General features: G+C 38.0%; 2 protein-coding genes across 2 annotated transcripts; one reads left to right on the top strand and one right to left on the bottom strand.

The window, feature by feature from the left end:
• The first annotated feature begins 2,705 nt into the window (after positions 1-2,705).
• On the top strand, positions 2,706-7,902 carry THOC7 (THO complex 7). Its single transcript, XM_007948073.2, is given in 8 exon segments — positions 2,706-2,789; positions 2,791-2,912; positions 3,813-3,940; positions 4,266-4,352; positions 6,178-6,235; positions 6,904-6,970; positions 7,064-7,133; positions 7,835-7,902. Coding segments are annotated over 8 exon segments (684 nt in total).
• Positions 7,903-9,322: 1,420 nt separating this feature from the next.
• On the bottom strand, positions 9,323-24,415 carry CUNH3orf49 (chromosome unknown C3orf49 homolog). The gene is made up of 5 exons (XM_042781951.1): positions 24,291-24,415; positions 19,648-19,970; positions 14,242-14,366; positions 9,966-10,079; positions 9,323-9,520 (listed from the first exon to the last, which is right to left on the bottom strand). Exons 1-5 carry the CDS (start codon positions 24,413-24,415, stop codon positions 9,323-9,325), a joined length of 885 nt encoding a protein of 294 aa, XP_042637885.1.
• Positions 24,416-26,161: the final 1,746 nt, after the last annotated feature.

Here is a 26,161-nt window from a genome sequence, read left to right as displayed (position 1 = left end):
TAACCAGAAGGCTGGTGGTTCAAACCCACCAGCCACTCCTCAGAAGGAAGGTTGGGCAATCTACTTCTGTAGTGATACCGTCTCAGAAACCCAAGGAGGGGTCACTATGACTTGGGTCTGACTTGACAGCACATAACAATAACAACCATCTTCTCTACTGTGTGTCTGTTGTCAGTCATTTAACCACCATGGCCTCCTTTATGAGTATGTGTTATTTCTCCAAATAGAGTGAAAGAGATTGAGTCTTTATTTCATATTCTCAGAACTTACTCTGTATACTTTGTGAACCCATCTGCTCATTGATCAAATATCCTTGTCTTTTGTACAAGTAAAGAATCTCTGCTGTGGATCGTTATCTGCTAGACCTTGTTAGTGTTTTATTAAGACAAAGCTCTTTAGTGGGCAGATGATCCCATGCAGGCACCACCAAACCCAATTTAAAACTGTTTTTTGAATATCTGAAATATATAAGACATAGCATGAGACAATGGGGAAGAAGCAGAAAGGAACAAGGACTGGCCTCATGAACCTTTTCCCATGTAGAGAAGAGAAGACCAACCTGTATATTTGGTTTCTTTGGTCTGTACAGTGTTTTAAACATTTCTTAAAAACTTTTGTAATTAAAGTATTGCATACATATATAGAAGTGAGCAAGTTTAAATGTATAGCTGGAATGATGGCAAATGGGTTTCAAACATTTTTAGTTAGTTGCTAAACTTCAAGAAGCTCTTAAAAAATCCTATCTGGCAATAGCTTCCTTCTCAGGCAGGGCACTCACTCCTGTTTCCCTCAGATGTTACCTGTCTATCCTGTGAATGCATTTACTTTGGACCTCTGGTCCTCACAGTAAAGGAATTGCAGGCATCTGGTGAGAAGGAAGAAGATAGGGTTTCTTGGGGCCTTGAGAAAGGCAGAAATAAGGCCAGCAAAGGAATGTTGAACAGTATCAGTGCCACCAGATTACCTTGCCCACTGGATATGTAGTTTTATTTTAAAAAAGTAAAAATATGTCTGTGGTAAAATAATATTCACTTCCTGCATTTTAATCTCTTCGAGACTATACTTTATTTGTCTCAGTCACCTTAAGTAGCATTGTTGGTGGTTAAAATCTGAAAGCTTTAGTTTGTATCTTAAAAAGTAAAATTAAAACACCTGATGAATATGTAGCTTGGGCAGTCTGTCGGAGCCATGACTTTGAGAACCAAACCCAATTCTAAAAATGTTTATATGATGTTGTCAGAGAATGTATTTTAAAACTGGAGTCATCTGCCTTCCAAAATTTATCTCCGTTGCACCTGCGCTCAAAAATATTTCTGCCTACACACAGGAACTATTGTTTAAAGATTTTGATGTTGATTCATCATGCAGGCTCTCCAGGAATTATTCACACTTTAAAATTTATTTTAAAAAACACAAAAAACAATGCAGGCATATGGTGGTAAACAAATAAACAAACTCTACAAATGGTATATAGGAAAATTATGTCTTTTCTCCACGTCTTTCTGCAGTCCCTCTCACCACAATCAATCTTGTGTATCTTTCTCTAAATATGCAAACACATATATATGTGCATGTGTGCACACACACACCCCCATACAAACATAAAACCTCCCTCATTTCTGCATAAATGGCAACATACTGTATGTGCTTCTCCACATCTGTTTGTTTTTATTTTACTTAACATTCTATGGAGGGGTTTCTTTTTTTTTTTTTTTGGTGGGTGGGGGGTGATCAATATATGCATCCACATTATTCTTTTGGCTGCATAATATCACATTCTATAAATGTTTCACAATTTAACCATATTCTACTTGTGAGTGTTAAGGTTTGCAATCTCTCTCGACAGAGGGCACTGTGAAGAACATCTCTTTCTGTCTGCCTTTGTGCATGGGTGCGTATAGAGCTATAGGAGAAATTCCTAGAACTGGTATTATGGGGTCAGAGAGGTATATGCATTTTAAATTTTGTTAATATCAGCTGACCTACAAAGAGTTGAACCCGTTTTATTTTCCATTAGTGTGTAATGCAGTTTCCCAACTCCATTGCCAATACTTTTATTATCAAGTCTTTTGATCTTTGCCATTCTGATAGATGAAAAATATTTCATTGTGGTTTCACTTTGCCTTTCTCTTGTTATGACCCAGCATTGTGTTGGCCAGGCCAGAGTGCTCGCTCAGGGCTGCAGAGCAGACAGGTTGGGGGCTGTGTTTGTTACTACTCACTGTTACCATCTGCACTGCTTTCCATTCCTCTTCTTCCTTCCCTTTTATTTTCCTTGAAACAAAAGTGAGACCAGATTTAAAAAGAAAAGTCATCATGAGGAAAGAAATGTACAGATATGATAACTGCATTACCTTTTTATTTAATAAAGCCATTCATTTTTCTCTGGTCTACCTTCCAGTCTCGCTCTCTAGCCCGCCACTACATCTTTTAAATCTTCCTTTCTCTATTTCTTTCACCAGTGCCTCTTTTTACAGTAGCCAGAGACATGAATACTCAAGACTTTCCTTCTGTCTGGACAGGCTTTTGAAAAAAAGGTTCTGCAAGAATTATTGGGTTATTTCATCAGTGGTACCTGAAAATTATTTCCATTCAACAAGCCAGTAGAATGCCAGCTCTGTAAGGACAGGGTCTTCACTGCTCTAGTCCCCTAAACAGTGCCCGACACACAACAGATAGACACTCAATAACTTTCTTGTAAAGGAATGTATGAGAAGGGCTACTGGCTTCTTGTCCCTGAAAGTGACAAGAGCCAGATGGTGATTTTAACTCGCATTGATCTTCCTTCCACCAGATGAAGTCATACGAAAGCGTCTCCTAATTGATGGAGATGGGGCTGGAGATGATCGAAGAATTAATCTGCTAGTGAAGAGTTTCATTAAATGGTGCAACTCTGGATCCCAGGAAGAGGGGTATTTCATTTCACTGTTGTTTCTGTACCAATGCCCTGATGTGATTTTAGAACATAAATTGTTGTTGTTGTTGTTATGTGCCGTCGAGTCGGCCCGACTCATAGCGACCCCTCCTTGGGTTTCCGAGGCAGTATCACTACGGAAGTAGGATTGCCCAACCTTCCTTCCAAGGAGTGGCTGGTGGGTTTGAACCGCCAGCCTTCTGGTTAGCAGTCAAGTGCGTTAGCCACTATGCTACCAGAGCTCCCTAGAACATAAATTAAGGTCCTCTTAATATTTCAAATTTTCACTCACCCTAAATGTCTAATAGTTTTCTGGCCATTTTTTTTTTCCCTTTCAGAGGACTGTCTTACGTTGATTAAAACATTCCAACGTAAAAAGAAATGAAGATCAAATTCAAGACCCTTTTGGCAGATCTAATAAGAACTTAGTAAGATAAAAGTAACTAAATTGAATATTCATTTTTGTTAATAAGCTAATAAAGAACTGCTACAAAGTTAAATATATGTTCTTAAAATTTCTTTAACTTAAAAATTTCTCATTTGAACTAGCTTTCTACATAGATAACTGTATAGAGTGAAAAAATTGTGAGAACAGAATTTTGAAGATTAAGATACCATCAAAATACTTTTTTAAGTGTTCTAAACAATTCAAGTAAGTGGTTATTTGAATAAAGCCTATATTGACAAGAACAATTTTTTGTCAGTATATTTTTGCATTTGTGACTAAACCAGTTTATAAAGTCAAGTAAACCACATTTGGAAAAAGAAAACATAGGGATAGATATTCTAGATTCTCTCAGAGCTTGGTATCAACTAATTAGCAATCTCCCTGCTTTATAGTTAGTTTAATTTTGGCAATCTACAAATACCTTTCTGTTTCCTTCTCTTTTTTCATTAGCTATAGCCAGTACCAACGTATGCTGAGCACACTGTCACAATGTGAATTTTCAATGGGCAAAACCCTGCTGGTGTACGATATGAATCTCAGAGAAATGGAAAATTATGAAAAAATTTACAAAGAAATAGGTAAAGCAACTTAAAATGATTAATGTTTGAGTTTATTCCTATGTACGATTTTAATTTTTATGGTCTAAAGGAAACAATATCAGCTAACATTTTTCTTTGGTTGGTGGAAATTAAAACCACAATAACAATATTAATACAAACAATACAGTAAATATTAAGTACAAAAATGTATTCCAATATTATACAATACTTTGGGTCAGAGCTGTTTTTAAAATGCTAGCATATATTTTGTTAGCAATGGAGCTTTAATTTAAAAACATTTTAAGATTAAAAATAGAGATTATACATGTTATTATACTAGCTTAAAAAAAACATTTTTTATTAGAATGTAGCATTGCTGGAGCACATGAAAAAATTGCTGAGTGCAAAAAGCAAATTCTTCAAGCAAAACGAATACGAAAAAATCGCCAAGGTAAGGGTTTTGAGGGATTTAGTGTGCAAATACTTTATTACTGACTAGTATTTTCATTCAGTTTTTAATATTTTAAGGTAAAATCTTTAGCTAGAATCAACCAGAAATATTAAAAAAGAAAAAAAAGTAGGAGCCAAACTTAATTCTTTAATACTATATTATTTTTTAAAATTGAGGAGAAGGAACGCTATGCTGAAGAAAGCTTTGCTGGATTTTATTGATTATCTAATACTCAAGTATTAATATTTTACTATCTCCAGACTCCTTTACCTAAGTAATGTTATGATTAATCAGCAAAGGCAATTTTCAAAACTAAATTATATTTAGAATTTTTTGTAGATAATTTATTTTATTTTTCTTGTTGAAAATATACACAGAACATACATGTACAATTCAATGACAAGGAATTTTTTTTTTTTAAAGTAGAACTACTTAAAAAAAAAGAGAATTTAAATCTACTGAGTTTTTATTAAGTACAAAGCAATTGCAAGTAAACATTTAGAAGCTGCATAAATATCCTACAAAAGGAGATTAAAGTTTGTGTCTTGTTTGTCTTTGTTGTTAAATTAAGGCATGTCCTTATGCAGTCCAAAATAATTTTTCAAAATAATAGAAGAAAATTTGTCAATGGGCCATTACTCCTTATATAATATAAATTAAAAAAAAAAAACTAGAAACTTATATAATGTATAACTGCAATTACAATGTATATATGAAAACTGGAAGGAAATAGAAAATGTTAATGGCTGTTTTAGGGTTGTTAACTTTAATGGCTTAAGTTCTTTTATTTTTTTCTTTTTTTTTTACAATGACTAGGTATTATTTTATAATCTAACCAAATCAAACTCACTGCCATTGAGTTGATTCTGACTCATAATGACCCCCTTTGGGTTTCTGAGATAGTAAATCTTTACAGAAGTAGATTGCCCAGTCTTCCTTCCACGGAATGGCTGATGGGTTTGAACCACCAATATCTGGTTTGCAGTCAAATATCTTAGGCACTGTACCACCAGAGCTCCTTATTTTATACTCTACAGTTGTTTTTATTAAAAGAATCGCCCTTTTATTAATATTCTGAGTTCCAACCATGAACTTTACCTTTTAATGAATTCAGTTTTTTTTAATTTGTTTTTGAATTTATTATAAAACACATGTGCTCAAGTTTCAGTGGCCAATATACAGCAAGATAAGAACATACTTAATAATTAAGACTAATTCCTAGATCATTTAAAAATGTTTTGCATACAGTGTTTTTTCTAGTTAAGGAAATTGTTAAGGAATACTATCATTCATCATTCCATAAGAAAGGTTAGAAGAGTTATATGACTTATCGTAGAGGATTCAGTGGAGCAGAAACAAGGTTCCTGAATTTTAAGTTATTCCTTAAGTTTCTAAAATCTGTACCTTAAAATGAGGAGAAATGCAGTTTACATTTGTCTAAGGTCTGAAATTAATGGTAGGATGTATTTACCTCACTGATCAGTTTTGCTGGACAAATAAGGGTAAGATCCTTTTCAGAATCAGTCCACTAGATGATCAATAATGACTTAAGATCACTTCCCTGCCTATGTTGACTCCTTATATTCTGCCCAGGGATATTTAAATGGAAAAATGGGAGTGGGAGCTGAAAGCCCTGTTTGGAATACTTTTGATATCATGTATTATTCCAGTTGTTGAATCAAGTGAAATTGGAAATACCCTTTCCATCCTTCAGTCCTTTAATTTCTTTACTAGGAAAATGATTAGGAAAAAATGTATGATATTACAGATTTTATTTTGTTAATCCAGATTCAAATAGTTTGGTAAATATTTTTATGTCTTTCAGAATATGATGCTTTAGCAAAAGTAATCCAGCATCACCCAGATAGGCATGAGACATTAAAGTAAGTATAGAGCTTTACTTTGAAATGAACTAATCTTTATACTTAAATGCTCAAGTGCTAACCTATGCATTCCTTTTTTTATGGCAACACATAATATGTCTCAAAAGGAGCAGTCATAGCTTCAATACTACATATTCTAATTTTGCTTAATTAGATGTTTTGTTCTTTCTTCTTTGTCCTTTACTACCAGTAGATCTAAATAAATGCATATGATATACAATATGGTATATTCATAAGGTAGAATACTAAATAGTTTAAAAGAATAAACTAGATATACATTTTTAAACACAAATCTCAAAAACAAAATTAAGAAAAAAGAAATAATGAATTTAAAATTATTTCTAAATTAATGGCAGTATTTTATTTCTTTTACTGAGAAAAAGATGAAGTAAATATGATGAAGTTTTAAAAGTTATCAATTCATGGTGTATATTATTTCATTATCTGTGTTTTCCTATACTTAAAAGATTTATCTAAAAAATGTTCTCAGTATTAAAATATCTAGAAGTTAAAAGGAAATCCTCAATTCTATAAGCACCCATGATGGAGTGGTGTAACCCCTTATTCTTTTTACATTTTTAAAGTACTAGTTAGTAACCTAAAAGTTAGATGTTAATTGTGAATTCTGTTCCCCCAGTTAGCAAAATATACACTTTCATGTTTTTCAGGGAACTAGAAGCTCTGGGAAAAGAATTAGAGCATCTTTCACATATTAAAGAAAGTGTTGAAGACAAGGTATTGTACATATGTTAGCCTTTGTGATTTTATTTAGATTATATATGTCAATTTAGATCAATTTGCATTAATTTTTTTTTCTCTTTAACATAGCTGGAATTGAGGCGCAAACAATTTCACGTTCTTCTTAGCACCATCCATGAACTTCAGCAAACACTGGAAAGTAAGTAGAGATAGTCTCAAAACAAATGCTTGTGATTTTTGAACGATTCAGGGATATGCCTTTTAGGAATTTACATCCAATTGTACACCTTCAGTTTCTGAATAGTAGTGTAGCTTGATGATGTTAGAAGTACTTCCATTATTAAGCTTTCTGAGGATATTCAAAAAAGTTTTAATTTATAGTCATGTACAACTTAAATATGCACATAGTAGTTTAAATTGAGAAATATTCAATGAGCATAAATTTGAAATTTTTCTGGGTTTGTTACAGTTCATTGCTATAACATAAAGCTTCAGGTCCTAGATAGACAATGATAAGTGAGTGAAGTACTCAGTGCATATGAGCAATTACATACATTGTGAGTGGTGTGTACTACAGCAAACTCACTCTTTGTATTGACTTAGCCATATAGCATTTGAATTACCCGATCTTCTGGTTGTTTTCAAGAAAAGCCTAACTTCTATACTTTTTTCTGTGAAATCTCACACAAATTTAAAATTTTGGCTCAACTAATAAACAATCACCACCCAAATAGCACTTTTCAAGCCAAACACTTAAACAGCCAATTGCAGTCACAGACTGCCATTTTGCTATCGTTGATTTAAATGTATTGTCTAGTAAAGGATAAAAATGTTTTCATGTATTCACTAGGCCCAAAATTAAAGCAAATTTGACTAAGGTTTTATGTATCTCAATTTCAGATGATGAAAAACTCTCAGAGGTAGAAGATGCTCAAGAAACAAGCCTGGAAACAGATCCTAAGCCATAGACAGGCTAATTCCCAAGAATATTGAACTAGCTACATGATCTTAGTGTGTTTAGAAGTTATTATGCTCTTGAAATATTTAAAATTCCTGCAGTGAAATCCTGTGCTTCTAAAATTAATGCACATTTTATTTGTATTTCTTCACACAAAGGAAAATGACTTCAGTATAGATTTGGTTTTATGAAAATTCCTTTTTTATTCTTAAAAAGTAGGAAGCAACAGTACAAAAATGTTTAATAAAGAGTTATTTTACTCAATATTCTAGGTAGTTTTTAACTGGTAACATTGATTGCTTACAGAATAAGTTGAAGATTATGAAAAGATGGTGTTTCTAGGATTTACATGAAGAAATGTCTACTTCCAGAATTTGTTACTACTTTTGAAAATGGAGTCCATGAATAGGCTTCCAGAGGACTGTGAACTTGTGAAATTTTGTGTACAATGTTGTGCTCTATGCTCATTATGCCGGGAAGAGATTAAGGACCACAGGTGTAAGAGGTTATACGAAGCATTCAATATACTGTATTTTGTATGTCTCTTTCCTTAACTCTTGAAGAATGTGGTGGTTAAATATTTTGGTGTTATGTGTTCTCTGTATTGTTCTTTAGGAGTCATTTTCAGTAGAAACAAACTTATTGACGATTTGTTTGAGGTCTATTGAGATTATTTTGCATATAGGCTTTCATAATCTTAAAAATTAAGCTAAGGCTGAATCACTTGTAATTTTTTTTTTTAAGAAGTGAATTACACATTTAATACTTGTTAGATTCCATCTTTCTCCATTTATACTAGTTCAGAAACATGACACTTTGCATGAGTCATACCTTAATAATGTTATATTTTTATAATTTTAATAAGTAGAATTTTTATCTTTCAAAATGTAAGTTTAAATGTAGCTCAGTAGTAGACACATTAAAAGTGTCACATTACCTTTAATTGCTTCCTCTAATTTCATCTGGCAAATCACAGGAGAAATTTCTTTGCAGAATTCTTATGCCCTGAATTGTTTCTGGTTTTCATTATTGGTAAGAATTATAAAGCCAAAGCCAAAATTTACTTATATTGACTCAGAATTAAAAGTCATATTTTTAAGTACTGTTAGGCAGAATATTCTAAAAACTGTCCTTACTGCTTAATTCAGGAGCTCTGGTAGCATAGTGCTAAGGCACTTGACTGCTAACCAGAAGGCTGGTGGTTCAAACCCACCAGCCACTCCTTGGTAGGCAGGTTGGGCAATCTACTTCCGTAGTGATACTGTCTCGGCAACCCAAGGAGGGGTCACTATGAGTCGGGTCCAACTCGATGGCACACAACAACAACAATAACACAACTGCTTAATTCACTAGAGACATTTATTCAGGATTTTATATATCAGAGGATAAGGATCCTTACAAAAATAACTGTTACACAATCAGGGGCAAAATCAGAAGCAGCAGTAGGTACATGGGAAACACACATTTTTCAATTTGTACTTCCTCATGGTTCTCTTGGATATCCTCTGGAATTGCTTAGAAGACTGAAGAATTTCACCCCCTAGAAACTCACACTGCTGAAGCTCAGCATGTCTTTGGGCTAACAACTTCATGGATTTATCAGTCACTGTTTCTATGAGGTCATCTACCTGTGACAGAAAAAAATGAAGCCTGTGTTGGAAACCCTTGTCAAAACCAAAGGGAGGGTTGTTTTTCCTAAGAGATGTGAGTTCAGGAATTGGTGGATGTTTTGCAAGTCCCCGGTATTATTCTAATTCAAGTCATAACAAACAGAGCTTGAAAACATACATTTACCACCCAGTGGTAAAGACAATCTCATTTCTTCTCAAAAGAAGCCTGTGTGCATGCCTTCGTTTTAATTGAATTGACTTAATATTTATTAAGCACCAGCATCATCCTAGGGACCCTTAGCAATCCTTTCACCACTCTCACAATGCCCCCCACTAGCACTGTATCCTAATGCTAATCATTCATTTCGTCCCACATCCTTGCTGTCTAACAGTCCTGTGCATTCAGTTAAGTCTGTTCCCCCAATGCTTCTGAGACAGAAAAGTAAAAGCTTTTGTCCACTACCTGCATTTGAAGCTTTCCTACTGTCAAATCCGATTTTCGGAGGATATTTTCCATGCTACGTTTCTTTTTTTTAAAGGCCAGAAAGTGTGGTCTCTTTTTTGATGAATATGGAACCTATCATAAAAATGCAAAAACACATCAGATTAGGAAGTACCAACCTTATTCCTGTGACGGCACTTAAATAAGAATTCTCACCCTTGGGACATTTTCTTATAAACTGAACATTTGGCACATAACAACGTTAGATTGGAGACCGTATTCATATTATTCTCCACGCCCAATATATCTTCTTTGTGCCCAGAGCTTTCTTTGAAGAGATCTATAGAGTGCAGAGAAATGAGATTGTCTGCTCTGAAAGAATATACAGCATCAGGGAAAAAGCAGGTCATTCGTAAGGGAAAGAAGAAATTGCCTCTGCAAGCTGCTGAGCACAGTGAGGGTGTGGGGCTCTTGTGGACCAGTGCCCTAGAAAGCTCATTATCACTGGATCCAGTCATTAATCTGGTGTCTTTTCTGCACGTTTTCTTATTTTCATGGCAGACTTTAAGTCTCCAAAACATAAAAAGAAAGCTGTAGGTCTTTTTGCCCCATGCCTGATACTTTTTCCATAGTCCCCGGCTTACTGGTTACAAGTACCTATCCTAATAGTGTTGCTATTGGAAATTATTCCTAGATCATAGCTTCTGGTCAGCATGCCCTTTTTAGACTGATTGGGTTCACTTTTCTTTCCTCTGGTGCTTAATACTTAGCAATAGGACTATTGTGAGACCTACACAAAGTAGGATACAGGATCACATCTGGGTCCTACCTTTTCCCTGAAGAAGTTTAAAAAGGGAGTCTGCTGAACTACCACTCAGCCCTGCCAGCTTGCCCTGGCTCACATGTCACCTGCAGAGCCTTCCCTAATCTATCCAAAGTGTACAACCTTTCTCTTTTTCTGTCTGTGAAGCCAGTACTTTTTTCCTACTCAACATTTATCACACTTGGTAATTACAGATTTCTGTTTGTGGAATGAAATAAAGTCAAATACCCAGATGAGGCAGGGAGGACCACTTGGGGCCTCTGTAAACTGGAGAGAACAAGTCTCTTCAAAAGGAGGCAGCCTCTGCACAGTTCCTGCTATTTGTCATGCAGAATCATGGGAACTTGTATTTTCAAATCTTCTTACTTCCCAAAGGAGCCTAAGGCATTTAACTGCTAATCAGAAGGCTGGTGGTTCAAACCCACCAGCTGCTCTGTGGAAGGAAGACTGGACAATCTACTTCCATAAGATTTACTGCCTCGGAAACCCAAAGTGTGTCACTGAGTCGGAATCGGCTCTATGGCAGTGAGTTTGGTTTTGGTGAGATTTACTTCCCCAAACTGAAAATACAGAGTTGTTGGAAATGTCCTAATTTTTAAATGTGAGTGACTAATTCAAATATATTTTTGAGAAAGTACTGAGTGCTAAACAAAACTGTTCTATAGAGCAGATTCAGCCTAATGGATGACAGGGGACAACCTCTGATACTTTGATGAACAGAAATTCTTAATATAGCCAAATTTAGCTATCTTTTCCTTAATATCAGTGCTTTTTGTATCCAAGAAATCTTTCTTTATTCTGAAGTCATGAAGATATGCTTATTGTCCTCCAGAAGTTTTAATGCTTTGCCTTTCCAACTTAAATCTGTAATCCAACAGGAATTAATTTTTGTGTAGGGTGTGAGATAAGGATCACATTTCACTTTTATCCATATGGGTGGCCACTTGTTCCAGCACCATTTATTCAAAAGATTATTCTTAATGCCACTGTTCTGCAGTACCATGGTTTAATGTCTGTCTTCTCTATTAAACAATATATATATTTATATTTATACATACATATATATATGTGTATATATATATATAAACAAAACAAAAACACTGCCATCAAGTCAATTCTGACTCATAGCGATCCTATGTCCTTTTAGCCTCCAAACCTAGAAATTGCCTGGCACATAATAGGGGCACAATAAATAAGAACTAGCACACAAGGGACAAAATTCAAAATTAATATTGGTGCATTGAAAGTGATGCTCTAAAACAGTGTTGTTCAATAGAACATTCTAGGAAGGTGGAAATGTTCTGTATCTGTGCTGTCCAATATGATAGACACAAGCCACACATGGTTAGTGAACACCTGGAATGTAGCTAGTACAACTGAGGAAGTTTAATTTTAATTAACTTACATTTAAATAGTCATATATGACTATTGGCTACCATACAGGACAGGACAGTACTTAGCACAGTGGTTAAAGAGCAAGGACTATTGAGCCAAGTCTTCCTGGATTTGAAGCCTGGTGTTACCATTTATCTGGGGAAACTACTTAACCTCTCAGTGCCCCGCTAAATAAGAATAGTATTACCACCTCCCTTACAGAGCTATTACAAGGATTATCTGAGTTGATATTTTTTAAAACATTTAGAATAGGACCTGGACTATAGTAAACGCTAAGTAAATGTTTGTTATAATAAAATAATAAATAGTTCAGGATTTTATTTTTGAAAGAAAATAGCCTGGATAGCTGCCTCCACAAGCCTTGTGGCCTGCAAAGTCACAACTGACCAGGATGCAGAAGAAATGGAAGGGCTGCAGGCTGCTGGAATATAGAGTGAAGTAAGCCTCAGATAACTTGAGCCGAGAAGGCTGCACGCAGGCTTGAGGATCAGGAGATTGAGATGGTGGTGATGAAGGGGGAGAAGTTTTGGGGCACTGCCCAGATCATTGCAACACAGGAAGAGATGCTTTGAAAGGAACAAGAGCTGGAAGAAGCTGGCTTAGATCCAACAGCATCAGTATGCATTCCTGCCTTCATAGTTTTGACATGAGCACTGGGCAGTCACTTTGATATGATGCAGACTCAGCCCAGAGAAAGTGTCTGCTATGACTAGAGTCTTAAAATGCTTCCCAAAGTATCGGCTAAACCCCAGTCCTGGCCCAGTCCAATCAATTGTATATCCTCCATCAGCTCTCCAACTCCCTGACTCCAAGTACCTTCTTGCCTTAGGGTTCCCTAAGTGCCTGTCCCTCCCCAGAGAATTACCACCACAAGAGTATTACTAGTGCTGCTGTACTTCAACCTGATCCTGCCAGGGCCATGGCCCTCTTCCCGCTTATCCAGGCTTCCAGCCAGTGCTCACAGCCTCAGCTTGATTCATCTTTTTCTTTTTTTTTTTTTTTTTTAAATACTATGTCCCCCATCCCAGCTACCTTTGAGGGTTACAGGGTTATAATCCCTAAACAAGTCATGCTCCACTAAAGGTGATTCTACCTAGAGAGGGAAAAAAAAGTCTGGACAACTTAGGCTCAACTTTATACTTCCAGAAAGTAAAAGCTTTGGTTTGGAGAATTCTGTATTGCTGTACTTGTATTATATATGGTTGTTTAGATTTTAAATAAAATTAAAAATTCAGTTTCTCAGTAGCACTGGCCACATTTCAATGTCTCAGGCACATGTGGCTACAGGCTACTATACTGGACAGTGGACACTGTATCCCTGTAGAAAACTTTATTGGTTATCACTGGTCTAGTGAGTTCCTATGCACATAATATGCACAGATAGGCTTAGCTCTGGTAGCGTAGTGCCTAAGGCATTTGACTGCTAACCAGAAGCTGGCAATTCAAACCCACCAACCACTCCTCAGAAGGAAGATTGGGCAGTCTGCTTCCACAGAGATACCACCTCGGAAACCCAACGAGGGGTCGCTATGAGTCTAATCAACTTGACAGCAGCGAGTTTGGTTTGGATTTGTAACCTGACGTTAATACTGATATTTGAGAAAGTCAGTGTAAAGCTCAAAACTTCAGATTCTGTTCCCCAGATTGTAGTTAGAGCTGAAGTATTAGAGCTCAAGAGTAGAGGAATCTGACCCGGAAAGCTTGGTTTCTTTGCCCTACATTCTTGGAAAAGGAATAGACGCAGCAGATTTCAAGGACTTATTATTAGGGACTTGCAGTAGGAAACAACTTGGTTTTTACAAAATCCCTAAACAATGACATAAAGAGCTCTGGTGGCACAAAGGTTACGCACTTCGGTGCTAACTGAAAGGTAGGTGGTTGAACTCACCCAGCAGCTGGATAGAGAAAAGAACAGGCATCTGCTCCAGTAAAGTTTACAGCCTATAAAACTAGATGGGACAGTCTGTGTCACATGGGGTCACTATGAGTCAAAATTGAATCAACAGCACCTAATAACAGCAACAACAAACAATGTCATATACGTAAATCTTAGAGGCAGGTTGGTTAGAGGAATTTTACCTTTTGCAGCCCTGAAGGAAGAGATGTCACAGACAACCGCTTGGTGGTTCTCCTGGCCCGGAGCAGTGTATTACCTTGACTTATCTCCTCTGTCTCTGCTTCTACCACGTCAAGTTGTATAGTGGCTTAGAGAAAGAGGGAAACAAACAAAGAACCTGTAAAGAGGACAGTAAAGAGCACCATTCTTCATACTAGAAAATATTCTGAATAAACTGCATTACATGCTGCTTTAGTTGCTCTTTCCCCTGGGGTAAAATACAGTGAATGGATTTGCTTTTCCTGGTCTTATACTTTTTCCTACACACATTTTCCTTTTGTTGTGGCCTTGATCTCAGTGAACACCAACCCAGTCTCAATAAGGTGGCTTCCTCTTTCTCTTTGAGTCTTGAATTTTGTCCAGTAGTGTTTTTTTCTTTTCTTTTCACCATTGTGGAATTAGAAAAGTAACCCTCTAATGTGAATATTTGTTGTTGATTGAGGCAAAGTTTAACTATTCTCTAGCAACGTGGCTCCAGGCTCAGTCATTCATATACCATGTTAGTAGGTTCATACCCAGGAATCATGTGAACCTTGCACCCCTTAATATTTTTCTTCATTTTAATTTTTAACTCAACATTTATAAAGGAAACTTCATGACACTACCATAAATTAAAAACTAGTACCATAAATAGGCATTAAAGTTATAATAGGAAAAACAAAACCATATTATCGCCTATAAGATGCACTAAACTTGAAGCTGTGCTACTTTTGTTAGGAGGGAAAAAAAAAAAAAAAAATCACCAAATGAGAATTTTCCTTAATGTAGTCAAAAGGATTGATAGGGCATGAGGGAAAAATTACTTGCTTTTTGTTTCAGTGCCCCTGTATTCAGCACCTAAAATCACCTTGTTCTGCTTGAACACTGCTGATAGGACTTCCCTGGAACTTTGATCAATACAACAGCCTACCTGATATTTCCATTGGTTATTATGCAGGGACCTCACCTCAGTAAGTCCACATTCAACTCAGGTGCTCAACCTAGAGACCTAAAACTTAGTCTTGACTCCCCCCTCTCCCCTGCCCTCCACTGCCCAGCTCTTCCCTAAGTCTTCTAACTTCTACCTTTGGATTTTTCTCCCTTTACCTCCAAAAGGTCTAGACTCTGTGGCTAGTCCAAGCTAATGTCATTCCTTGCCTATTTCTTGTTCTTCCTATATCCGCTCTGGGAGCTCGGGCTCCCAGAGCACTGTGGCATAGTTCCTAAGATATGACTGCTAACCAGAAGACCTGTGGTTCAAACCCACCAGCCACTCGTCGGAAGGAAGGTTGGGCAAATCTACTTCTGTAGTGATACCGTCTCAGAAACCCAAGGAGGGGTCAATGGCAGTGATATCTGCTCTTGTTGTTGGGTGCCATCATGTCAAGTTTTGACTCATAGTGACCCCATGTGACAGAGTAAAACTGCCCCATAAGTTTTCCTAGGCTTTAGTCTTTATGTAAGAAGATGGGAGCTGTTGGGTGGATTCAAACTGCCAACCTTCCAGTTAGCAGCTGAGCACTTAACCTTCATCCTACCAGAGCTCCTTACATCTTCTCTTGCCTCTTCCAATCTAGTCTCTACTCTGCAACCAGAATTCTCTTTTAAAAATACAAATCAGATTCTAAAGATTCGCAGCTTGAAAGTATTCACTAGTTTTGTATCATCATGAGGAGAAAGTTAAAAGTTCTCAATGTTGCGGAGTGTGCCTATGACCATGTATAGAGGAGTTAGCAGACAATGTTTCTACATGTGTATTTGTACAAGCTCTAAGAATGGTCAGGTATAGAGTAGAGCTGACAAGGGGTTAAGGTTGGAGTGGTTTTCGGCCACAGCCAGCTACCCAGAGGGAGCAAGTAGTTGGACCTGTGGGCTTGGGACCATGGTCACAGGGGACATCAAACCCGACTGACATAACATAAATTTTAAAAAGAATAAAAAACCTCACTGCCATTGAGTCACTTATGACTCATAGCAGCTCCAAGGCCGTATCTCTATGGAAGTAGATTGTCCAGTCTTCCTTCTTAGGACTGGCTGGTGGGTTTAAACCACCAGCCTTCTGGTTAGCAGTCAAATGCCTTAGGCACTACGCCACCAGAGCTCCCTGACATAACATACTACACAAAAACATTATTCTAAATCCTACTTTGGTGAGTAGCGACTGGGGTCTTAAAAGCTTGCAAGCGGCCATCTAGATTCAATGATGGATCTTTCCTCATCCAGGGCAAAGAAGAATGAAGAACACCAAAGATGCATGGAAACAATTAGTCCAAGGGACTAGTAGACTATATGATCCTCAGCCTATATGACCATGAGACCAGAAGATCTAGATGATACCCGGCTACCACTGTCAACCACTCAGAAAGGGATCATTGCAGGAGATCCTGGATAGAGTGGGAGAACAATGTGGAAAAAAACTCAAAATCATTTTAAAAAGACCAGGTTTGCTGGTCTGATAGAGCCTGGTGAGACCCCTGAGACAATGGCCCATAGTTACCCTTTAGGTTTGGAACTGAACTCACTCATGTTGCTTCCAGTCAAACAATAGACAGACATATGAGATGAACAATTATATCAGGTAGATATACTCCTTGGAGTGATCAGTCATTTGTGGGAGAACAGAAGGACAGTGTTTGCACAGGGAGGCAGCTTGGGGGCTGGAGTGCATGGGAGGGAAGGACACAGGGAAGAAGTAACTACAGGAGGAAGTGGGAAGACACCTGTTACATTGTGGGGAATGTTGGCATGAGACAAAATTTGTATGACCTGCTGTATGGAAAATGAATTTGCTCTGTAAACTTTGACCCAAATCACAATAATTTTTTTTTAAAGTAAACATATCAAGAAGCTAAAAACAAATCTCATAATGTTCTCATCTAGTATAACAGCTTCTTAAAGAGAAGATTTTCCTAAATCTTTCTGAACATCGTTAACTTACATTCTATGTGGCTTTGGGAGTTCTTTCTATTCTCATTACTCTATACTGGTATTTCTTTTCCTACAATGTTACATGGATCCATTTAGAATATTTCTGGATTTTTACTTGGAAAGAAAAAGTTTATCAAACTTTTAATATTAAAAAAAAGAAATTCTTAACATGGCCTACAACATCCTTTCCAACTCATTATTCACCAGTCTATCCCTGGATCTCTCTGCTCCAACCCAACCAGATTACTTTTATATCTTAATTATGCCCTGTGCTCTCTTGATATTGAGACTTTGAGCATATTCTTCCTCCTTCCCAGGAAACTGTTCTCCCCACCCATTCCTTACTTAACTCTTGGTCATCCTTCAGATCTCAACTTAGTTGTCCCTTCCTTAGGGAGACCTTTCCTGAACCCCCTTCCTCAACATCCATGTTGTCCTATAGGACCCTGGGCTTTCACTTTTGCAAGAGATAGAATTATTTGCAATGTTTGAATGCCCTTCTGTGCTGTATCTGCATGAAGGCAGGGCCCATGTGTGTTCTATTTGCAACTATATCTCAAATATTGCAGCTGGCATATGATTACCAAAGAGACACACTGCCATCAAGTAGATTTCTACTCATAGGGATTCTGTAGGAGAGAGTAGAACTGCCCTATAGGGTTTCCAAGGCTGTGAATCTTTATGAAAGCCGAACGCTTTATGAAAGCTTTATGGAAGCTGTCTCCTACAGAGCAGCTGATGGGTTCAAACCACCAACTTCTGGCTAACAGCTGATTGCTTAACCACTGTGGTACCAGGACTCCTGGCATATAATTAAAAACTCACTGCTGTCTAGTCAGATCCGACTCAAAGCAATCCCTCCTTGGGTTTCCGAAGCAGTATCACTACGGAAGTAGATTGCCCAGTCTTCCTTCTGAGGAGGGGCTGGTAGGTTTGAACTGCCAGGCTTCTGGTTAGCAGTCAAATGCCTTAGGCACTATGCTACCATATAATTTCTGCCTAGCAAATATTTGTTAAATAGAAAAAAGTGTTATGGAGTCAACAGGAAAGAGCAACTATTTTTGGACCACAGAAAACTTAGGGTAGTAATGTTTGAGCTCCATCCTGAAGGACAGGCATATTTTCTAGTGAAATCTTAGTTCAGAGATTTGCCATTCTAACAAAGACAAAAATAAACCAATGCAGAGATCAGGAGGAGAAAATTGGTCCTCTGTTTCCTGTTGGACTCTTCAACTCCAGCTCCACCATTAGAGAAGCATGACCTCTTTGTTATTTTCAACAGAAATATACAGGTCAATCCATACCAGGTAATTGCTGGATGCTTGGATGCTTGTATTAGTGACTGCTTTTTCCAGAAAAGAGAGTTTGTTTGAAAGGGCAATCAGTCAGCTGGAAACCATCAGGATTTTTTTTTTTTTTTTTTGAAAAAGCACCCACCAGGTTTGCAGCCTGATCTCTGAGTGAAGTGGGAGGTTGTGTGTGGATTTCTTACATGTACTATAAGGGCTAGATGTGTTTCCTGATACAGTGTTATAAAGGATATTAAAAAGCTATAGACAAGAAAGCAAATGGTAGTAGTGCTAATCATAACTCATAGGGCCCAAAAGAATAGTGCTATCACGTTGCAAAAAAGAATTAATAGTTCAAATGTTGACTCTTCCACAAAGTATGTTGTTGTTGTTGTTGTTTGCCGTCGAGTCGGCCCCAACTCATAGCGACCCCTCCTTGAGTTTCCGAGGCAGTATCACTACGGAAGTAGGATTGCCCAACCTTCCTTCCGAGGAGTGGCTGGTGGGTTTGAACCGCCAGCCTTCTGGTGAGCAGTCAAGTGCCTTAGGCACTATGCTACCAGAGCTCCTTCCACAAAGTATAGGGGAAGGTAAATGTAATAAACATCTTTGATGACTAATCAATTATAAATTTTATTCATTTACTCCTCACCATACCCTCCACTGTGTGGGAGTGGCCATTTGAAAGGCTGTATCACTACTTACTCCAGAGACAAAACAAAAATTCCTGCGTTAGTTTGATTTTCAAGTATATATATATTCAATAGGAGTCCCTAGGTGTTGCAAATGGTCAAGCACTAAGCTTCTAAGTGGAAGCCTGGTGAGTCAAACTTACCCAGAGAGGAAAAAAGCCTTGGCAATCTACTTCCAAAAGTTCACAGCCATGAAAACCCTATGGAGCAGTTCTACTCTGTAACACATGGGGTTGCCATGAGTCAGAATCGACTCATTGGCACCTGGTAATGGTGGTATATGCATATATATGTGAAAATATATTAGAATGTGTGTGCATATTCAAATAAAAAGAAACATTAGACTTGAGATCACTTATTATTTGAACTGGGAAGGACTTCAAAGTGAACCTATTTCAGTGCTTTGAGCAGCTAAAAAATCCATCCTATTGTCACTCTTCCTCTTGGCCTTGAAACTTAAGGATAAATTGCCTTTGATTACCATTCTGTGAAAGCTTTCTCAATCTTGGTTTGGTAAATAACTTGGGAGATGACAGCTCCTTGACAATTCTAGGAAGAAGACTCTGCGTGTTTGAAAGGAGGGCTTCCTTATGTTTAGTGGAGTCCTTTCCACCCACACTTGTTGGCTTGCTTCTATACTTGTATGACAGCATCTTCCCAAAAGCGGTCTTCACCTTCTTCATCACATTTTTTTTCTTATTTTGCTGGCTTTCATGAAATTCCATGTCACTATCACTGGAAGATCCCTCTTTGGGGATCAACACTTTCTGTTTTGCTAAGTTAGTGGATACAGCTCTATGCCATCTAAAGAAAACAAAAATAATTTGCATTAAGGAAGATGAAAAGTTAAAAGTGAATAACTTAAGTGGTTAAAAATCCAACTTCAAATGTGAGCAAATTATACAATCTGAAAATAGAAATTAAAGACCAAGAATAATATCACAGGAAAATAAAGTTAAAGCAATATTTGGTTTCTGTCACCAAACTGTCATACTTATGTTAGAGCCACTATTTCATTTATTCCTCACAGCACCGAATGAGATAGGATACATTATCACCTTCATTTTACTAATGAGTAACCTAAGAGACAGAAAGGTTAAATTAAGTGACCAAGCGTAGAAAGAGATATTAATCCCAGGCTGTGATTTTTAAAATACATTAATCCATATTGGCAAATTGACAATCTTATTTCAGTGGTGGTTGAGATTGTCTTCCTGAATTTGGCAATTTCCAGAAGCCCTAGTAAGAAAAGAATCTGCTACAGAGTCAGTAATAGGCACTTCTGAGTGCCACCGCCCCCCCACCGAAACACTGCATTTACATACAGCACACATGTAGATAAAGTCCTTACATTGTTAGCTCCATTCAATAAATGAGGCCAATAAAGCTTGGGAAAAGTAAGTTACATCCAAAAGATCTGATCACAAGGTCTGTGCTGTTAACCTGTGAATACTACCTATATCATGATACCATGACAGTCTTCCCTCCATATCTGCGGGGGATTGGTTCCAGGACTCCCGTGGATACCATAATGCAGGATGCGCAAGTCCTTTATATAAAATGGTGTAGTATTTGCATATAACCTATGCACATCTGCCCATATACTTTAAATCATCTCTAGAATACTTCTGATACCTAATACAATGCCAATGCTATGCAAATAGCACTTTACGCTCCCTCTTAGCTTTTGAGGGATTGCTTTGACCACTCAATTGCTTCCCCTCATCTCCTGAATATTTTAAATCCATATTTGGTTGAATCAGCAGATGCAGAACCATGGATAAGAAGGGCTGAATATTGACACAACATTCTTCTTCAATTAACTGGGCTTTGGTGTTATTGTTAGCCTCAATCAGAGCAATAATATCCACAAAATTATGTGTGTGTGTGTGTGTGTGTGTATGTATATATAATATACATATGGAACTCTGGTGGCATAGTGGTTAAGGCATTTGGTTGCTAGCCAGAAGGTCAGAGGTTCAAATCCACCACTAGCTGCTCTGTGGGAGGAAGATGAGGCAATCTACTTCTGTACAAAGACATAGCCTTGAAAATCCAAAGGGGGTCTCTATGAATTGGAAATGACTCAGTGGCAGTGGTTTTTTTTTTTTTTTTTTTTTTTTCTGCTTTTATCTCATACATATATATATATACATGTTGTTGTTGTTGTTAAGTGCCATCGAGTCAGGCCTGACTCATAGCGATCCCTCCGTGGGTTTCCAAGGCAGTATCACTACGGAAATAGATTGCCCCATCTTCCTTCTGAGGAGTAGCTGGTGGGTTTGAACTGCTAGCCTTCTGGTTAGCAGTCAAATGCCTTAGGCACTATGCTACCAGAGCTCCTTATATACATATATAAATATATTTCTAATATGGATTTAAAAAATTCATAACCATTAAAAAAAAAATCTTCATTTTCTACCTAATATATCTCAAGTACCACCAGTATTATGTCTACCACATTCCTGAGAAATATTGTTCTAAACTGAATAAAACATTCATTATTATCTGTAGCTATAGATGGGAAATTGTGCGGTAAGTACCCAGGCATTGTTGTTACATGGTTTTGGTTCAACCCAGCACAACACTACCTAGCTGTGTGATCTTGGGCATGATTTTTAACCACTATAAGCTTTATTTAGATGTCTCATTTGAAAATGGGTATATTAGTCTCAGAAATGTGAGAGTGTAAGGAAATAATTTATGATCTCAGAACATAATAAAACATTCAAAAACTGGTAGCTTTCATTAGCATGTAGATCCGATCTATATGGGGAAAACGTAAAAGGCAAGGAGGGAGCACCAGCTAGAGGTCAAAACAAAGGCGATCTTGGGGTCAGCAGCCTCCCTTTAGAGACCAAGAAAAGAAATTCTACAGATTGTACACAAATAACTTCTGTTGTTGTTAGCTGACAGAGTTGACTTGACTCATGACAACAAAGGGAAACACTGCCTGGTCCTGTACTGTCCCCACAATCAGTTGTAGATCTAAGTGTTGTGATCCATTGGGTTTTCACTGGCTGATTTTCAGAAGTAGATCACCAGCCCTTTCTTCCCAGTCCATCTTAGTCTGGAAACTCCAGTGAAACCTGTTCAGCATCATAGCAACATACAAGCCTATACTGACACATGGGTGGTGGCTGTTCACAAGGTGCATTGGCCAGGAATTGAACTCAAGTCTCCTGCATGGGAGGTGAGAATTCTACCCTTGAAGCACCAATTTAAAGCCTCATACACAACTTTTAGGATGGCCTCTGTTGCCTAAGGCATTTGCTAACCAGAAGGCTGGAGGTTCAAATCCACCAGCCCCTCCTCAGAAGGAAGACTGGGCAATCTACTTCCGTAGAGGTACTGCCTTGGAAAGCCAAGGAGAGGTCGCTATGAGTTGGAAGCAACTTGACGGCAGTGAGTTTCATTTTGGTTTTTGTTTACTATTGTTACTGTGTGTCATCAAGTTGATTTAGACTCCTTGTGACCCCATATGATAGAGCAGAAATGCCCCATAGGGTTTTCTAAGGGGGAGGAGCTCTGGTGGCACAGTGGTTAAGTACTTGGCTGCTAAAAGAAAGATCTGCCTTTCAAATCTACCAGCCACTCTGGGGGAGAAAGGTCTGGCAACGTGCTTCCAAAAGGATTGTAGCTTTGGAAACCCCTTGGGGCAGTTCTTCTGTCCTACAGGGTCACCAAGAGGGAATCAACCCGATGGCAACGGGTTTGATTTGATTTGATATAGTCCTTTCAGGAGTTGATAGCCAGTAGATAGCTGCTGAGTAGGTTTGAACCACTAACTTTTCAGTTAGTAGTCAAGTGTTTAACTATTGCACCACAAGAGCTCTTTCTAGGGTGTGTTATTCACATTTAATCATATAACGATGTAGTTGTATATAGTTATTACAACATTTCCCAGCAGATGGTAGCAAAGTGTCCTGAGAAAGGACCACCATTTTCTAATTCTCCAAAAGATAATTTATGGGCTAGGATTCAATTTCCATGGATTCCTTTCAGAATCTTTTTAGGAAGTCATTGATTTCTATCACCATAAGTAAGTATGTACACATACACATACACACTCACACAAAACAACTCAAATACAATTTTAGGAGGTAGAGGGACCCCTGAAGTCCATCTATGTAATCCTCCTTGTTAAAAACCTAGTTCCAGGCAATCTCTGAATTTCTAAAATGTTTCAGAAGAAACTTGTTTCTCACTCCCACCCCCGCCCTCATCCCCAACATATTTATAAGTAATTCCAGTGCCCATGAATGGACCTGCTGCCATTTCTGTTATGAAAATAACACTTCCCTTCTAAGTTTTAAAATATCTTGGTTGGTAGTGAATTTATTTGTTTGTGTTGCTTCCACATTAAACCCATTTTTCTTGCTGAAAATGGAAATCCCTGTAACACTGTAATTCATTTCATCCAGGGAAGATAAAAAATTAGATCTTTAATGATCCAAACCTCCAGAAAATACCTGACTTTTGACATGTCTGAGCTATAGCTCATGAGCCTGGTAACAAAGAAACCCAAAGAAATTGGAAAATAAATCACCACACAGATTTTCCAAATTAAAATGCATCATGTTTGGAGTATTTCATACCTCTCTTTAAGGTTTTGCCATTGGCAAGAAATATCAGTTACAAAAGTTTTAATGTTACATGAAAGAAAGTGCACTTAGGTGAAATACGGTGAGTACATATTTTGGCAGCCAAACTTGCTAAGAAAAGGAACAGAAAGCCCTGATCATAGATTTAAGAACGTACCATTGGACTTACAAAATAATACTATTTGCTTGGTAGGCAAGATGTCTAAAATTCTGATTCTGAAATATCAACTTAATATCAGTATTTATTTTAGTCTCATATGTCACAATAAAACCCAAATTCAGATGGAATGGGAAGAATTTTCCTTGTTACAGTTGCTGATCATACAAGGATGTTTCCATGTAGCACAAGTTTTCCTGATCAAAAGTTAAATCAGTCCCCCCCTCAAACCCAGAGTCTTCATTTCTAAATGCAATTCCTAAGAAGAGGTGCTACCTTTCCTAATCATCAGAGTAAATACTGTTTAATGCAAAATCCAGAGACTTTCACTCCATGGGAAAGAAATGAGTCCTCATTACCTACCTTTTGATCCCCTTCCTTTCGAATGAGCCATTTTTCTTTCTGTGCTGTTGAAATCTTCGGTACTGGCCAGCTTTTCTGTAGGGAACCTTAAAAGGCTCCAGTAGATACAGCTGAGGGTGGTCCATGGCTGTCAAGCTCACCAGAAGTAGCTGTTTGGGATTTCTTTAGGACTTAAGCTCCCAGCCTTTAAAACAGTATCTCCCAGTTAGTGACAAAGGGCACTTTCAACTTCTGGGCTCTGCAGAGTAGAGTGTGTAGGAAATTTTGAGAGTCTCCTCCTTATTGCCTTCCAAGTGTTAGAAACATCATTTGCAGGACTGACCCTGTTTACAATTTCACAGAGGTCACCAATGATGCATTTAACAGAGCTGTGAGAAATTCTGAGGCACTCTGTGGAACACAGCAATAGATTCCTGGGCAAAGTAATGCAGAAAGTGGTGATGATTGTCTAATTCCACCCATTTGGGTTGGTAATGAAATAATCAGACTCAAATTGATGATCACATTCAGAATGTGCATGTTTGAGTCCTAGAGAAGAAAGAATCTATAGCAATATCAGTAACACAAATACTGCTACATCTCTTGACTACAATTAGTGATGATTCTTTCTACCCTGGGGGATGCACATGAAAAGGACAGTTGTTTGGAAATCTTGCACTATACCCCAAGGGCTATTTCATTTCATCTCGGAATGTTTCAGTAGTCTCTCAAAGCACATGTATGATAAAGGTGTGAACCCAGCCCAGCTTCCCTTCCAACATTCCCCGTTTATTTCATGAAGAGAAGATTCTGCCTAGGATGGAACTTTTCACCACAGGGTGGCAGCAGACACTAAGATTTAGTCCTATCATTCTCTGTGGCGCTTTTCAGTGTTTCAGTCCGAAATAACAGATGCTGAGGAGGAAAACTCCTGTCAGAGGTGCTTGAGAATGCAGGTGAATTACTTTGATTTCTTGGAACTCAGTGATGGCTTGGAGCACTCTTCTTAGATATTTAGGTGCACTCGAATGAATTACTTAGAAATCGTTTAAAATACAGATTTTAATACAGTAGGCTTGGGGGTCGTGTTGCTGTTAGCTGTCATTGAGTCAGCCCTGCCTTATGCTCACCCCATGCACAACTGAATAAAACACTGCCCAGTGCCATACCACCCTTGTGATTTCTTGTGGATAGAATTATTTTGATCCATAGGGTTTTTTTCATTGGCTGATTTTTGGCAGTAAATTGTGAAGCCTTTCTTCCTAGTCCATCTTAGTCTGGAAACTCTGCTGAAACCAGTTCAGCATCATAGCAACAGACAAGCCTCCACTGATAAAAGGTTGTTGCATTATCTGGGATGGAGTCTGAGAATTTGGAGGCTGCATTTCACTTGGGTGTGGCTCTTAATATTAAGGGCGGAACCTGAGGTAGACAGGCAAGGGGATTAGAGGCTGCTTTTCACTTGGATGTGGATCTATATTAAGGCCAGGGCCTGAGGTAGGCAGGCCAGGGGTTTGGAGGCTGCTTTTCACTTGGACGTGGCTCTGTATTAAGGAAGGGGCCTGAGGTAAGCAGGCCTAGGTTTTGAAGGCTGCTTTTTGCTTGGGTGTGGCTCTCTTTTAAGGCAGGGGCCAGAGGTAGGTGGGCCCGGGCCTGGGGGCTGCTTTTTGCTTGGGTATGGATCTGTATTAAGGCCAGGGCCTGACGTAGGCAGGTGCAGAGGGAATAGAAACAACTAAGGGGGACGAACTTGTCTGTCAGTTTGTCATCCTGTGGTGGCTTACATGTTGCTGTGAGGCTGGAGGCTATGCTACCATGTTGCAAAATGCCAACAGGATTATCCATGGTGGAGAGATTTCAGCAGAGCTTCCAGGCTTAGACAGACTCGGAAG

Source organism: Orycteropus afer, unplaced genomic scaffold, assembly GCF_000298275.1.
Source record: "Orycteropus afer afer isolate SDZICR_OR568_19922 unplaced genomic scaffold, OryAfe1.0 scaffold00201, whole genome shotgun sequence".
NCBI lineage: Eukaryota > Metazoa > Chordata > Mammalia > Tubulidentata > Orycteropodidae > Orycteropus > Orycteropus afer.
Note: the sequence above shows the minus strand (reverse complement) of the source record. Positions and strands in the feature narration are given on the sequence as shown.

Bases quoted from the DNA above. Each gene is read 5' to 3' on its own strand.
- CUNH3orf49 (XM_042781951.1), bottom strand. From the start codon at position 24,415: ATGGACCACCCTCAGCTGTATCTACTGGAGCCTTTTAAGGTTCCCTAC. The intron at 19,971-24,290 runs GTAGGTAATGAG...TGTTTTCTTTAG, and splicing joins GAAAGGAAGGGGATCAAAAG to ATGGCATAGAGCTGTATCCA. The intron at 9,521-9,965 runs GTAGTGGACAAA...TTTCTGTCACAG, and splicing joins TAGGAAAGCTTCAAATGCAG to GTAGATGACCTCATAGAAAC.